Genomic DNA, 17,341 nt, shown 5'->3' on the forward strand with positions numbered 1-17,341 from the left:
CAGTCTTTGGCCTGTTTGTTAAGTGGGATTTAATGGAGTTTCTGAGGAAGGTCATGAGGAAAGTAGCTTTCTGTCCCCCAAACTCCAGAAGACAGTGGAGCCCCTCTGGCTGGCCATGGTGGGGGCAGCAAGGAGAGGTTTCTGGGTGATGTCCCAGGAAGTTGAGTTACTGTGGCTCACCATTTCCCTAGCCCAGAACGGGAACCCTTAATGGGAAGAAAGGAAATATTGGGCCATACCCTTTCTACAGAAATGTTTGTCCCCAACTCACGTTGAGAAACTCAGCTGTCTTCCTGGGGCCTGAAGCATCTAAGCATATTGGAAGGGAAGGGAAAAAAGATGTCTTTCTCTCTTTGAGTCATCGGGCCTTTGGTGACACTTGGAGGTGGGATGGAGGAGCAGAGCTAGTTTCTTTTAAAAATTTCAAACATTTATGAAAGAGATTTGAATCCCTGTTTTAAATCTTAGCTTTCCTGTTTGCCTGCTATATGACCACAGGCAAATTATTTCAACTCTGAGCCTGTTTTCTCTTCGGGTCATGAATTATTCAGGCACAGTATGAGACTGTGTACCCAGCAAATGTTAGCCCCTGCTCTTACTCTTCCAGAAGACCAGACTGTAAAATGGGAAAAAACAATACCTCTCTTGCTTTCTTCACTGAATTTCTAAGGATTAAACCCATGAGTGTAGCCAGAAGAAAATGCAGCAAAGAACACATGCCTTATAACTGGCTAAGGGTATATATTTATATAGACATGTCTATAAGAGTTTGCATTGTGTGTGCGTTGCAGTGGTCATTCTGTGATGCATAGAGGACACTCCAGATAAGACCTCAGTCCCGCTCACTATTCCTCCTTTGTCACTCTCAAGTCTCAGACTCCTGCCTCGGTCCAGCCTCAGGAGTTAAGGAGACTGGCTGTGACAACTGATATGGAGCAGTCCACGACCTGAAAAGGGAATGTGGAGAACAGGAACCCAGAGAGGAGATTCCTGGCCACTGGCCTTGAAGAATGTAGGACCTTGGTTATCAGGAAGACAAGAAGCAAGGCTCTGGGCCGAAGGAACTGTTCAGATACCATGTCGAAGAATGGCAGTGAATGCACATAGCTGTTTCACCATCTTTCTGAAAGCTTCCTTGATAGGGAGCTCACTACCAGAAATTCTAGTCTACATGGGCACCTTTAGTGATAGAAGACATCTCTAATAGTCACCAAAACTGCTCACTGAAGATAGTAAAGAGACTGCCAACATTGTGAAAATCAGGACAAAGGGAGCAGGGGACAGAGGTAAATGTGAAAAGAAAGAATAGATGAGAAAGCTTTTACAGAGATCACTGTCATCTTTTATTCAACCATATTCAAACTTTCTGTCTTAGTCCTCATAAAATCCATAGAGGTTGACAGTAGTACAGCAGTCACCAGCAGAAGTAGCAGCCAGCCAGCAGGTGGTACTCCTCACCCACCTGCTCCAGTTAGTGGGGGGAAGTGCTTCTCCTCTTCCCACCTACAGGATAGAGTAACATCTATGAAGATGAGTCAAGACCAGTCCAGAGTCTAGAGGCTCTTGCTTACCGGGAACAAGGGGCAGGATCACACACTTGCCGTCAGAAAGGCTCTTCCAGCAGAACAAACAGCTGAGTTCAGTCGGCATCAAAATATAGCTCCTGAGAAGACAGTTTTTCCTGGCAAATAAGTGTATCTGTACTGGGCCCTCTGCTGGTGTTAGCAAAGTGGAGACAGTGTATAATGATAGCCTTTAATGGGAGGGATCCTAGCAGGAAGACAGACAGAAGGCTATGTGAGCATAGATGATGGTACCCACCTTTTGCTGAGTACTACCCCATCCTAAAACAGTCTGTGGGTGGTCAGTCAGGAAGCCTTTCTGGAGAAGATGACAGATTCAGTCTTAAAAGCTGGAGTTAGTGGAGCCAGGGGATGCCCTATTCCAGATGCAGTAGAGGGAAATACTTGGGAATTGGATGAGCTCATATGAGGGTCTTTCCCATTTGGAGTGTATGATTATGTCAAATCAGTGGTGGATGCTAGAGCAGAAAAGGGCTGCTCCCTAGACACCAGCTGGCCAGGCCTCTCACCATCACCCCTTTCATTACCTTCACCTGGGTGAAGGGATCTCAGCCAGCCACAGTTGTACCAACTAGCACCATGCACAACCAACCACCCCTATCCTACTTTCTGGGCCCAAACCCTATTGACAGATCCCCAGAATCTGAAGGAATTCAAGACAAATGGTTAAGAGGATGGAGTTAATAAAATTTGAAAAATTGAGGCCTGTCACTCCACTAAACTTTTTTCAATACCACTGACAGAAACATATTTCCCCAATGAGTGACCTTCCACAGCTGTAGCGGGCAGGCGCAGCCGTGCTGCCAGGAAGCTGGGCTGCTATTTATCAAATATTATAAGCTGGGACAACTAATCTGGAGCAGGAGAGGAAGGAGGGGTCCTGCACCACACTGCCTAGGGTGCTCCAGGTGTTTGCCCCAGCCCAGACAGCCAGTGGGAGGTGACTGATGGCCTGCGATTAGTGCTCCCACCTCCTCCCAGCCCTCTCACTTGCTCCCAGAGGCCTGGCCTCTAGACCAGCTGCTTGGCCTGGAGGGGCCCTGGGTGGGAGGCAAGGGGAGGTCAGGCCAGGGCACGGGCCATCCTGATGCTCACGGAGAGGGCAGCTGGGTGAGGCCCAGCATGGTTATTTATTGGAGTGTAATGGTTTGTGGCCGTTGGTCGTGAAGGTGAAATCGATCAGCGGTAGAAGTCAGGTTCTATCAATTATTAGAGCAATTAGTCAAGTCAGAGGGAGGGTATGAGGCTGGAGGAGTAATATTGGATGGACATTATCCAAGTGCCCCCGCCTCAGCCTTCCTAAAGTGGGGGCACATGTGCTGCTCTAAGGCTCAAGAACCTTGGAGAACCTGACTGGTTTCTCCTGGTGAGTAGCCTGACCCAAGAGTCTTCTCGACTGGAGCCAAGACCCAGCACTGTAAAGGGAGCCCCTGTGCTGACTGGCCCAGGTGCAGAGATATCCTACCTGTCCCCACCCCATGCTTTATGAGTAGTGACACGACTCCTGCTAGAAATTACTCAGTGGCCAATGTTTATAGCACACATTTTTCATTCTGTAAGCAAATATAGATCACTGACAGCACTTGTTTGGAGCAGCTAAGCTCACCCTCTGTTCTTTCTTCCACTGCCTTCTTCTCACCTTCTTCGTTCCACCCCCCACCAGCTCCAGACACCCCCCCCCCCCATTTCTCCCTGCCTTTCTCTAGTTCTTCCCCTCTCCTGGAGATCTCTTAATCTCCATTGCACAGAGCACATACTTAACAGCAGAACTCCCCTCCTGGCATGGAGAGAAAGGAGAGGCCTGTCCATTACTCCCTTGAGGCTCCTGCCGAAGCTCTGCTATAGTGATGAGAGGAATGCTGTCTGGCACTGGCTCCTCAGACCTTGCCAATCCCATTCAGTATCCATCACCAAGAAAGTAGGGCCATGCCAAGAAAATAAACCCCACACGCTTGGGTCCTTCTTGAGCTTTGTGGTTCTTGTCTATCTGCCCATCCTTCAGTCTCTGCCTGTGCTGTCATGTGCTCAGGTCCCCCATAGCTCTTAGAGAACTGAATTTATGTTAGACTCAAACTCAAAGGGGACCTACTTCTTAAAAACAGGAAAAGGTGTCTGCAAAGACTGGTCACAGGACTGAGGTGAGGATTTGAGAAAAGGTCTTTAAAAACTCAAAGGAATCTATGGCCAAATTACGAGTTAACAGAACAATAGGAAGGATTTAAAAAACAACAAAACAGAGAACCAGCACTCAGGATAACAAGAGCCAATCAAGTTCAAGGATAAGGTGGGCTATGTAATACGTTTAAGGTTAGCTGTCTCTAAAGCCAAAAACAAGATAAGCATTGGGAGAAGGGGCTAGAGAGAGCCAGGCAGCTCACAACCACTCAACTCCAGCTCCTATGCCTCTGACCTCTGTGGGCAGCTCCCTCTTTCCCTGCCTACACACACAGAGTAAATCTCGGGGATGGGGGAGTAAATAAGGAAGAAACTGCCCAATGGCCTTGCCAGTCCCCATCCTGCACACAGCAGCTGCAGCTGCTGCATCATTGCAATGTCCAGTGAGTGTCAGCTGATCTCAAAGAAAGAAGGAGGCTCTATTTGAGCATCTTAAGGTCTTAAAAGACTAGAAACAGTAACGATGGTAAACACTCACATACTCATTCCACTGGGCTTTGCAGGAGAGGGCAACCTTACTGGTTGGTGCTCAGTAGACACCAGTGCTGAGCTAGGAAGATCCCTCCTTGCACCTCCGGAGACACCTCCCTCCCTGGAGGGTTCAGCAGTGGTGCATCATTGCTACTGCTGAGGGTATGGAGAATTGAAGTCAGGAAAACCTGGGCCAGGGTGCACTCCTGGCTCAGAACAATAGGCCTGCTGCTGATGGTTGCACTTGAGTCCAGTTTCCATGTCTGTATGTTGGAGATTCTGATTACCCAGGGTTGAAAGTGTTAGATGAAAAATAAAAGCATGCTAAGTGTCAAGCCAAGAACAAATGCAGTGATCAGTAGACTGTCAACCCAGGGCATCTACTAAAAAGACATGAAGTAAACAAACCAGAGTTGGGCATGGTGGTATACACAGCTAGTCCCAGCATTCTGAAGCAGGAATGGTTGAGCCTAGGTATTCAAGGCTATTTTGAGAGAGAGCACCTGGGTGTGGCTACTTAGTGGCCCATACCTGTTAAGCGCCCAGAGAGCTATATGAGGAAGATCTTGAGTTCAAGATCAGCCTGAGCTATATATGCAAGACAGTATCTTAGGAAAACAAAAGGCAAACACAAATACAACAGTGACTTGCACTGTTTATGAAATAGATAAGGAAACATAGTATCTTCACAGAACAGACCATTATCCAGCCATGCTACCACATGAAGGAACCTTGGAAATATTGTGCCGAGAAAGAAGCCACACACAATGGCCATATATTCCAGCTATATGAAATACTCACAAAGAGAGAAAGTCAAGTGTGGGGGGCTGGGAGTTGGTTGGTTGGGCTTTTCATTTATTTTGTCTTATTCTTTGTTTATTTTGTTTCGTTTTGTGGGGAGTTGATAGTTGGTATGGGATTTCTTCATGGGAAGTGGGTAAATTAGATGTTGGTAATAGTTATACAACCTGAGATTAAATGCCAAATGGTATGCTTTAAAACCATAGATTTGGGGCTGGGGAGATGGCTCACCAGTAAGAGCATTGACTGCTCTTCCAGAGTACCAGGATTTGATTCCTAGCATCCATGTGGTGGCTTACAACTCCAGTGACCCCCTCTCCTGGCCTCTTCATACCAGGCAGCAGGACGGTAGGGCCTGGGAATGGGGTTTAGTAGTAGAGCACTTGCCTAGAATGTGTGAGGCCCTACTCCTGGCACTGGTTAAAAAAAGAAGGGGCAGTCATTTATGGTATATGAATTCTATTAATAAAATAGTATATTAATATTTATTCCTGATCAAAAGCAAGATCATATATAATCTTGGGGGGGGGGCAGTTGTTATTGTTTTGTTTTTGTTGAGACAGTATCTCAGTATGTAGCCTTGGCTGCCCTGGATCTTCTGTCTTAGTCACCCAAGTTCTGGCATTATAGGTATATGACACCACACCTGACTTAGTTTTTTCTTATTTAAAAGTTTCCTGTGCCCCACCTCCTTCCCCCAAACACGCAAGCACGTATTAAATGTTTACTATCATTGCTAAGTTATGGAATCTAAAGGAGCAGAACTTCAGTGGGGAGTTTTATAATGTGAGATAAATGTTCCCAGAGGCAGATTTGGAAAAACTGACTTTTGTTTCTGTCCACAGTGATCAGTACCCACCCTGAGTGGGTTCCCATTATGCTCTAACAGCAGTGATTAGCCTAAACCCCCCTTAGCTTATGTACATTTCTCTAGTAAGAGAGGAATGCAGGAAATACTGAGCACTTATCACCACAGCTGCTGTTGTCATTGGAAGGCGTGCCTGTGAGGAAAGGCCAGCTCTGTCCTCATGGTCCACTGCTTCGGGGTTTGCAAGGTAGCTGGCCTTGGTTAGGGTTAGGGTTGGGAAGAAAGAGAGTTGCCCAGAGATGGGCTGTGGGAAGGAGAGTCTGGCAGCATGGAGAGTGAGAAGACTCTTTTCTTTGTCATTCCAAGCCTTGCCAAGTACACACCATATACTGGCTGATCTGTACCAGCATTTAGAAGGTAGTCTCTCAGACCAAGTAGCTCTCAGCTAGCCTTTTTCTCATACCCAAGCTCTTTGCCCTCCGTACACACCCTCTTTATCAACAAGCAGGGCAGAGCCAAGGTCCCAAGATGTTCACAACTTCCAGAGGACTTAGCTGACTCAGGTTGGCAGGAAAGAGAGAAGAGCTGGGTGTGGTAAATCACACCTATAACCCCCCTCCCAGCCACACACGCCACCACACACACACACACACACACACACACACACACGTACACACTAAGGAGCCTGAGAGAGGAGGCTTGCTTTGAGTTTGAAGTAAGCTTACTCTATATAACAAGTGCCAGGCCGGCATAAGGAGACTCTGTCTCAAAAAAGAAAAATGAAATAAGGAGAAAAGACCAGAATAAGACCTTGGAGTTCTTATTCAGGCTGTTCTGTGTTAGAAAGGAACCCTTTCATATGACTTTGTGAAGCAGAGTTCCTTTGTATGCAGTTATATTGGAAAATGTGAACATTTTAGTGAATATAAGGAAGTATATATATGAATGCATGTGCTGGCATTGTGTTGGGTTTATGAATTTATTTGCAGGATTTTTTTTAGCATATTTAGCTCTCTGTATGGGTGTGTGGGGGGTTGTGTGTGTGTGTGTGTGTGTGTGTGTGTGTGTGTGTATGTGTGTGTTTTGTAGTTGTAATAGTTTTAGAAGATGAAGGCCCTAGTATCCTGATCTCCATTAGGAAAGACCACATATTCTTTCCTTCCAGAGTAACTTAATATGTTTTTCCTGCATTCCTTCTACAATCTCAAAAATTTCCATGGAGATTCATACTGAAATTGAGGTGCCCAAGCCAGCTGTAGGTAAATACTGAGGCCTCACTAATCATTCATGTAACCTCTGACCATTTATCCTTCTTTTTCTACCAGGAGCCAACCCCCTTCAGAGGAATGAGATGGGACACACGCCCCTGGATTATGCCCGGGAAGGGGAGGTTATGAAGCTTCTGAAAACTTCTGAGACCAAGGTGAATAGAGAGGAGGCTGTGTGTATGCTATGTACTGTGTTCGTGTAGTGCCCCCAAAGAGGTCTCCTAGAACCAGAGCTCAGACAATTGTTAGCAGCTATGTGTGTGCTGAGAATAGAAACCAGGTCCCCTGCAAGAAAAGCCAATGCTCTTAACTGCTGAGCAATCTCTCCAATGACCTTCTACTTTTTAAGTTACTTCAGGTTCCACACCTTTTGTTTTCTGGCAACTTACTTACTACATGGTACTCCCAGAGTAAGTTATCAAGACTAAAACAAACACAGTTAACCACAGGATATTTAGTAGGTTCTATGCAGGAATGACCCCAGAATAGGTGTTATTCTTGATTCATTGTTCTTTTTCTAGCCTGCAGATCAGCTGAAGTGCCTTAAGATAACCCCAAGTTCTGGGATTGCAAGCATGCATCACCAAGCCAATCCTTGATTATTGTCTATCTAAATTTACACTTAGCCCTGGCCTTACCAAGAACAAGGTTTCTGGTCATGACTATAGAGAGGGAGAGGCCCAAGCTATTTGGAGCTTCTGAGAATTAACCTTTTTTTTTTTTTTTCCTGAGAGGGTTTCTCTGTGTATCCCTAGCTATCTTTGAACTTGATCTATAGACCAAGATGGCCTCATATTCACAGAGTTCCACCTGCCTCTGCCTCCCAAGTGCCAGGATTAAAGGTGTGCATCACCACCACCTGGCTGTCATGTGATGACCTCCCAGCTTCTTTTCAGCAGAAGTTAGCAGCCAAATGAAGTTTTGAGTAAAACATGAGTTTCTTAGGCCTCACATACCCTAAGGCCTCCAACAACATCCTTTCTCACTGTAACTCTTTAACCATTACCCTCCACGCACATGCCAGAGCCTGGCACACAATCCAAGTAAGAGATGTCTCCATCCAAATGCTATTTTCTCACCCAAACTTTCGAACTCCCTAAACAATTGGACTAAGGCCCATACTTTCTGCAGCAACAGAACTTACCTTTGGGCACATTTGGGTAGAATCCAAGAACCAGAGTCAGAAGTCTCAGACCTGGCAGGAACCTAGACAGTCATCAGATCTGTGATGGGAAATCTTAAGAAAGCAAAACAAATGAGTCAGAGGGAAATGGCCCTGTTCTGGTTGAAGGGAAGATAGCCCATGCATCACATGTGCTCTTCCCTCCTGGCAGCTGCAGAGATGGCACTGTCGTAAAATGAATATAAATATCTGAAGTGTGAACCTGCTGGCTTGTTTTATGCCTGTAGATGCTGGAGCCAGGGTTATGACGTGCCGTAGGTCCCACATTGAGTTTGCATGAAAACTGAAACTATCAAGCTTGACCACAAGGCAGGACCTGGCCTGGAATCCTGGTCTTCTGATCTCCTTGCTCTTTCTAACACTGAGGTCTTGTCCAAAGAGATAATTCAGTGTGACAAGTCTAACCTACTCTGCCAATTTGAGACACCAAAGGCTTGGGTTCTTATCCTAGCTCTGTCACTCTGCCTGTGTGACCTTGGGACAAGTGCTTTCCTCACTGAAACCTCAGTAAAGCTCCAGGAAAGATAAAACACTGAACTGAAGAGTCCCTAAGATTCTGCTGGCTATATGAGTGCATGTCCATCGGGATAAGCTGGACTATGCTGCTTGTAATCGTCCAAAACTTCAGTGGTTTCAACAACAAAGGCTTGCTTTGCCTTTTGCTGATGTTTACTGTTGCTGGGGGATAAGGGTAGGCTCTGCTCAATGAGGACATTCAGACCCCATCTTTAGAGCACACTCTCCCTCCTCCCCACTTCAGCCCCATTTGCTGGTTGCTTGCCAGAGAGAAGTACACTCTGAAGTGTCTTAAATTTTCAGTTGAGAGCTGACAAGGTAGCACTTACCTCACAAGCCCAGAATTGGATCTCTAAAACCCAAGTTAAGGTGGAAGGAGGAACCAACTCCACAAAATTGCCCACTGACCTCTACAGCCATGGCAATACTCCACAGCTGACTACTCAGCCTGGAAGTAAGACCTTTTACTTCCTATAACTCACTGGCCAGAACTAACCATAGGATCCCATCAAATCAAAGTGGGCAAAAGAAGTAACCCTACCATACTTGAAGACAAGGAGAGCTGGAACCACTTGGTGATCAACCTTACTTACTCTTTGTCTTAGGATAATTTCCTTAAGAAAAGGAATGGGCTAAGAAATGGTAGCTAGCTTTTCATAGCCCATCCAGATTGGTCCTTGGACCAAAAAGAGCTACTAAATTCAAGGGGCTATTGTTTCCCTCCCTGTGTTCAAGTTGCATGCCCTAGAACAGCTGCACCACCATTCAGGTCAGCTTCCCCACATGCTCTGATGAAATAAATTTCTGCTGGTTCCAGATAGCTTCGGTACTGTATCCCCTCATCTCCTCTCAGACGGAAGACAGCACTACACTTGACAAGAACACCTGTGGTGTGTCAGGTGGTCTGACATAGGACAGGTGCTGGTTCTGCAAAGATTTCTTTCAAAATGAACAAGTATCTTAGCATCAGCACACATGGTTAGAGCCACTGAAGGCCACTTAACAAAGTGTGATTATCTCAATATTAGCCTAGTACCAAGGCTAGAACCAGAATGAACAACGTCATGGCTGGATTCACCTGTGCAGGGCAGCCCCCGCTTGAGCTCCAGGGACAGCTGCATGTGCTCAGTGGATGTTGAGCGCTCAGAATCGGCCTGTCAAGGACTGCAGTACTGTGGCCAGAACTCTGTGTCTTGAAAAGCAGTGGGCAACAGGAGTATCTGGCTAGCAAGGAGAGACTGCGCACTCCAAAGTTCAGGAGTGGCTCTCAGTGTGAGGGGGAGACATTCACCACAGCAGAAGGGCTTGCTTCTACAGGGAGGCAGAATACCACTTAGAGGAAGCCAGGTTCCATAGCTTCACAGCCGGAAGTCTGTTCTCTGGTGCTCTGTGCCATCATTCAGTTGAGACCCCATCCATCCTGAAGTCCAAGCACTCTCCACCTCTCCACCTCATTGTTCTGCCATCTTCATTGGCTTTGAGTAGGCTGTTCCTTCTCTCCTTTCTCTTCTGCTTGTTTTCACCAAACTGCAAAGTCTACTTCTTTACGGCAGATTTTTATGAGAAAAGCACTACTTTAGACTGGAGCTCCATCCCCAGCTGCCCCTCAGAGTTCAGGCCCTATTGTCAATTGCAGTGACTCAGACTTGGAGGCCACTGAGGTCCTGGCCTCAGGTTGTGTCTGGCAGTAGGTGGCTCCTGGTTGTGTCTTTTGTGAGTGTCTTAGGGTTTCTGTGGCTGTAATGAAAAACACTGTGGTGACCAAAATCAACATGGGAAGAAAAGGGTTTATTTTGTTCACAGTTCCACCAAAAGCAATGAGGGCAGGAACTCACACAAGACAAGAACCCTGAGGCAGGAGCTGATACAGAGGCCATGCTTACTGGCTGGCTCAGCCTGCTTTCTTAAAGACCCAGGACCACCAGCCCAAGTATGGCACTGTTCACAATGAGCTGGGCTCTCCCTCATCAGTCATTAATTATAAAAATGCCTTACAGGTTTGCCTATAGCCCAATCTTACGGAGGCATTTTCTTACTTGAGATTCCCTCCTCTCAGATGACCTGTCCAGTTGAGACAAAACTATCCAGCACAGTTACTACTCTGGTATTATCCTGCTCCCATTCTGTTCCTCCTGCACTGCACTCCACCAGTACCCAAGCCTCTTCCACTTCAGAAGAGTATTAGCATCATATGTCTGATTATAGAAGATTTGAAAGTAAGATGGGAGAATGTCACCTATGAATGACAGCTCTCTGCTGAACTGTGGGCTAGATAGCCAGAAACAGATGAGTAAGTCACCCTGGCAGGTGTGACTAGTCAGGAAAGGCTTCCTGGGAGAGAGGTCAGCTCCCAATCTAGTCTCCCATAAATGTACCCTAACCTGCATACATGCCACTCATATGTCATTCCTAGCTGTACTGATCATCGAGGCTCTGCTGTGTGCATGACATATCCTTTCTCTATTCCTGTAACAAACCCGTGCAGCCACTCTTAATACCTGTCCTACAGATGGGAAGCCTGAATAGGCAAGAAAGAAAGACGTGACACACAGAATCCAAGTTGTCTGTGAGGGTCTTAAATGTGCCTCTGTGGTACTGTAGTAAATCTTCCCAGACCATATCTGTCTCTTTACATAGGTGTCCTTTCTACCTAAATCTACTGGCAACAATGTCTTACATGCTAACCCAGACTTCCAAAATGTGACACAGGATTTGTGGCATTGAATTTTCTCCATCTATTGATCTATTGCCAGATGGCAAATGGATGGTGACAGGCTGGGAGATAGATTCTGCTGCCATGTTCTCCTCTGCCAGGCATTTCTGTTACCTGCCTGACCCAGAAGGTGATACTGAAAGCTCCCCCCTCCCTCACTATTAGTGATTTGCACATATTTAAAATTATCCATAAGTCCAATTTTTTTTTACTTTATTCCTTCTCTTGAAATGTATCACTGACTCTCAGAATCTGTCACCTTAATTGGACAAAATGATTTTCTCGAAATGCCTTCTCAGGTTCTATAGGTCTCATTGTTCTCCAGGCCTTAGTTTCTTTTACCTCCTGGGAAGATCCAAAGTGGGAGAGGCCCAGCCACTGTCCCTAGCTTGCTGTCCTACTGTGGGAGAGACAAGCATTCTTAACTCAAAAACAAACAAACAAAAAACCCTAGCAGGTACCTCAGAGGGATGTACAGGGGTTGGGGGCACTGTAGGAAAGCTTGCCATTCTCCTGGCAGAATGAGCAGGGCAGGCTTCATAGAGGGGTTAGCCTAGATCTCACTTTGAATGATTTCAGTACATGAAGAGTTTAATACTTAACGCCTAGACCATCTTCATGTTCTAACTAAGGGATGCGAGAGAGATATATAATATATATATATATAATATATCTCTGTGCACATGATGGCAGATAAAACAAAAATATGAGGAGCTATCCCATGATGAATATTCAGCTGAGGGGGATGCGCGCATGCCAGCCGCAGCTCCTCTCCAGATCCTCACTCCACTGAGACTCCCGAGGAATTTATTGCTCGTTTTAATCACACCCAGAGAATGAATTGGCAGGAATATTAGGCAGATAGGCCCATCCTATATATTTTATTTGCATATCCCAGTGGCAGCATCACAAGCATAATCTCTGCCTCTATATTTTTTATTTGCTTCAGGGTAGCTGGGGATGTGGTGCTCCCCTGGGCCCACATTCCAGGCTGAGAGCCTGGGTGCTCCCACCAGACCTGAGTGAAATTCTGCAGGAGTGCTGGGGTGGAGCACCCAGGAGGGCAGGAAGGCCACATCTTCCCCCCAGCATCCTGCCCAGCATCCTGTACCATTCCTCTGCTGCACATCTCAGCACAGGTACCTGCTTGCTGTCTCTGTAGCCTACTGTGGGCCACATAAGTGCTAAGTGCTTCCTGGGAACAAGCTTCTGTGAGTTCTCTCCTTCCACCCCTTCAAGAACTTATTGTTAAAATACATTTGTATGAGGAAGAAATGCTATCAAAGACATAGTTTGTCTGCTTTCACAAACACACACTCCTGATAAAGAAATCATCTCAGAGGTCTGCCCATTGCTAGCCTTTTCCCCTTTATTTTGTTCCAATTCCAGAAATCATATAACAAGTTCCAATAAACTTTTCAATTAGATGCCCAACTGTTAACATTTTAACACAGTGGTTATGTATATGAATAGATGGACAGATAGACAGAATTAATGTAATTATATACAAAGTAAATATTTTAAGGTTATACTCATGGTGGTTCTTTACTCTCCTGTGTATGGGGATTTTGTTGTTTGTTTGTTTGTAAACAAGATTTGGGGGAGGGATTCCAGCAGGGTTTCTCTGTGTAGCCTTATCTGTCCTGGAACTTGCTTTGTAGACCAGGCTGACCTTGAACTCAGAATTCAGAGATCCATCTGCCTCTGCTTCCAGAGTGCTGGTACTAAATATATGCACCATCATCACCCTGTTTTGTTTTTATTTTTGGAGTTTGCTTTTTTCCCCTGTAGTTAGGGATTGAACTCAGGGCTTCAGGAACACTGAACATGTGCAGTACCACTGAAAACACTCTCAGCCCACATTTTTTTACATACATGAGCACAGTTACCAAAATCAAAATATCAAAAATCATTGATATTAAATAACCTTCCCATGGTATTCAGATTCCCCAGCTCCCCAGTATTCTCTTTACAAGGAAAGACAGTCTGGGGTCTGAGTTGGATTCATTCGTCATGTTCTCTGAAAGGGACTGGTTTCTCAGCCTCCCCTCGTTTTTCGTGATCTTGCCATTGTCACAGGTTCAGGCTGATAATTTTTTTAGAATGTCCTACTGCTTCTTTCTGATTCAACTCATTAGATATTTCTGGCCAGAACACCCTATGGTGTTTATTTTACTGTGTAGCCGAGTATTAGAAGCAAATAGAGCAAATTTGTGTTTTCAATCTCATCTGCATAATTAGACCTTAAACTCAGTGAAGACAGGGCCTTCTCATCCCCAGGTAGAAAGTGCAGACTCAGAGGCAGCCTTCCTGGGTTAATGATCTGTCTCTCCTGCCACCAGCCAACCTGGCTTGGATTCACTTATCTCCCCAAGACAGTAAAGTGACATGGTCAACCTTTGTAGAACTATGAAGATCAAATCACTGACCCCACATTAGATAAGACTCATCAGTAAGTGCCAAAACTAGAGACTAAAGTTTGCATAGTGACAGGATATGTACTTCACAATGTCAAAATCTCTCCCTAAAAATACTGATTACAAAGGGGAGAGTGGCAGAGGGAAGACCTGGCAATTACCTTATCCAAGGGGTGGAAGATCAGGAATCACCGGATTGTCAGCATCACATGCCCTGAATCTGAGAGCATCCAACTCTTTCCTAGCCACTTGATTCCCGTCTTAACTTTCTGGTCCTGTCTCTGAACCAACCCAGCCATTTACATATTTACAACCCAGCCATTACATATGACAAGGTCAAAATCACATAAGTAAATTTAAGCCAGGTCTGTTGGCAGCAGTTAAAACCACCCCTGGCAGGTTGGCTCTGGAGCCTGCAAAATAAGGCCCAGTCCCAACTAGAGACAGGGGCCTCTGGCTTGACATAGGTTGGTGTGAGATATTATGCTTTGTTTTTTGAGACAGGGTTTCTCTGTGTAACAGTCCTGGCTGTCCTGGAATTCTCTTTGTAGACCAGGCTAGCCTCAAATTCACAGAGATCCATCTCCTGCTTCTGCCTCCTGAGTGTTGGGATTAATGGTGTGTGCATCTCTAGCACAAATAGAGGAGGGGACTGGAAAGGTAAGGAATGGATTCTGGAAGGTGCCCTGTGGCCAGCCCGCTTCACGTAGAGTGTATTTTATGGGTTAGTTCAAGAAACTTTCAGGTCCCTTCCTACCTCTCTCACCCCAGTCTCCTATTCCATTTGGTTGGCATCAATAGCTCTTTTTATTTCCGTTAATTTAATTTATTCACTTTACATCCAGATTGTAGCCCCTACATCTCCTCCCTGTTCCCCACCTCACATGGCCTGTCCCCTTCACCTCTGAAAATGGGGAAATCCCTCCTGGGGAACCAGCCCACTCTGGCACTTCAAAGTCACTGCAGAACTAGGTACATCCTTTCCCACTGAGGCCAGAGAAGACAACCCAGTTAGGGGAGCAGACTCCACAGGCAGGCAACAGAGTCAATGTAAGCCCCCGTTCCAGTTGTTGGGTAACCTGCATGAAGACCAAGCTGCACATCCGTTACATGTATATGTGGGGGTGCGGTGCTTCAATAAGACCTGGATTCTTGTGTTGTCATCACTTCTACCCCAGTCTCTGTACACCCTTTGTTGGCCTTCCTACATAGTTCTTCCTATCACCACATTTCAGGGAGTCAGACGTCCTGACCAGGACTTAAGGTCAGACTGACTTAGAAGCCAGAAGTATAAGGCATACCTGAGGGTACAAGAGAGTTTGCAAACTTGGCTTGACCTTTCTGTTCCTCTACACCTCACAACCCCACTCTTGCTCAGGGACTACCTACCACCAGCACCACAGTGGCTTTCTCATTACCAGCTTCATTGTCAAACCTGTCACCTAAAGCATGCCCAGTAATCAAGATGCTTGTCATACACCTTCTACCCAAAACCCTCCCTTGCTGCATCACTCATCTCTGAGTGAGGCAGGCTTAGCCAGGCCTCCCAGCCCTTTCCTGTAAATGCACTCAGAGCCAGAAGGAGTGCCATATTAAATCAAGACTGATGGAAACCAGAAGTTGCGATCCGCCAGCCAAGATGCAGCATGGGAGCTGGCTACTGCCAGCTCCAGGTGAGAGTATCTGAAGTTAATTGTTCCAGGCTTTTATTAAGAGGATGGTTACTCCCCACACCTGGCAGCCCCTTCACAGGACCTCTCAGTCCAGCCCTCTGCCTCTGTTACCTGCCATTTCTTCCAGATAAGTGGAACCTCCTCACTAAAGCAGAGCTTTGAACTCAGTCCTGCAGCCTTTCCCCATGTGCCTTCCAAGAGCCAAGCACAACAGCAACATGGAGTCCTTCTGAGCTCCTCCTCTCCCCCAGGTTGAACAAATACAAAGCAAGTGTTTTCCTTCTCCAGTTTTTGGGTTGGGTTGGGTTGGTTTGGTTTGGTTTGGTTTTTCCTACTGACTAACTTTCCACAAGACTGGGCTCAGTACAGTTGCCTTTAAAAAGTGACTCGTGCCTAGTATGAAAAAGACCCAGTGGTCAATTCCTAGTAGTATAAGACAATACAAACTAAAAGATGATTTCTTCTACACCTTGGCAAAACAACAGAAAGCACTACATTTGACCTCATTTAATCTCCACTTTGATGCACTTGTTCTAATTGTGTGTATGATACATACGTATTCTATGATGCACATGTGTGTGGAAGTCAAAGAACAACTTCCAGAAGTCTGTACTCTCCCGAAACTATAGGATCTGGGAGTTGAAATCAGGTTCTCAGATCTGCAATGCAAGCAAGCACTCGAAACTGTTGAGCCATCTTGCCAGCCCTCCCATACATTTTTACCAATGGAATATGATACCCTTTCAGAGATTTTTCTGAATAACTATTTGAGGCTTGAAAAGATCTGGCTGTGTTCTAGAGATTAGTTCTAATGGAAACTTTCCCAACACCATCAAGAAGCTCCCAAAATTCAGCCAGTTCATTGAGACTCTTCCCCAATGCTCACTTCATAGTAATTAAAACTCTTGCCCTTTGTCCAAGAAATTAATGGGACTTCTAAGCAACATAAAATCTTGACCCCAAAGAAGAGTTACTGGAAGAAGAAATGTTTTCTGAAGACCATGATGGTCATACCTCACTCAACAAACTGGAATGAGAAGTCTCATTAGGCTTTGCCTGGAACAAGACAAAAGGTGTATGCTCTGAGGCCCCATAGATGGAAATATTGCAGAGACAGAATTCTGTACCATGTAAGGAAAACTGGTTGCCAGAGATGGCTGCCTCAAGTAGTCAAGGTGTCTCCTGAAAATGGGCCCTGTGGAAACAGCACCTCCAGACTGAAATACCAAGAGAGGGCGCCTTATAAGGTGTTTCTGAGGCAGTGGCCATCCAAGTGGACTTGGTTCCTGGCTCTCTCTGGCACTCAAGCTAGAGCACCTCTTCTTTTAGTCTATGGATCTCTGCCTGTGATCGAATTAAATAAAAGGAGTTCTGTACTTTACCCATCCCACCCCCCAAAAATCAGTTTAGCCCATTGGATACCAAATGGAGTAAAGGGAAGTAGTTGATTGTGTGTGTGTGTGTATGTGTGTGTTTTGATACAGAGTTTTTCTATGTAGCCCTGACTGTCCTGGAACTCACTCTGTAGACCAGGCTAGCCTTGAACTCAAAGAGATCCACCTGGTGGGTAATATTTATCCAAGGGCTGACATATAACTCAGGGTTAAAGTGCTTGCCTAGCATGAGCAAGGACCCTAGGCTCAGGTGCCACTCCTGGAAGAAAAAGGAAAGGAAGAGAGAGAAATATGCTTAGCACTTCATAAAGACAGGTACTTGGAAAACATCTGAGTCAC

General features: G+C 45.7%; 1 protein-coding gene across 1 annotated transcript in view; it reads left to right on the plus strand.

Annotated features, from left to right (window-relative positions):
* Clpb (ClpB family mitochondrial disaggregase) overlaps positions 1-17,341 on the plus strand; it is a 124,932-nt gene that overhangs the window by 81,168 nt on the left and 26,423 nt on the right. The window contains exon 6 of the mRNA XM_034499463.2: positions 7,164-7,261. Within this exon, the coding sequence (XP_034355354.1) occupies positions 7,164-7,261 (98 nt within the window). The remainder of the gene's footprint in view (positions 1-7,163; positions 7,262-17,341) is intronic.

Source organism: Arvicanthis niloticus, chromosome 1 (assembly GCF_011762505.2).
Source record: "Arvicanthis niloticus isolate mArvNil1 chromosome 1, mArvNil1.pat.X, whole genome shotgun sequence".
NCBI classification, from domain to species: domain Eukaryota; kingdom Metazoa; phylum Chordata; class Mammalia; order Rodentia; family Muridae; genus Arvicanthis; species Arvicanthis niloticus.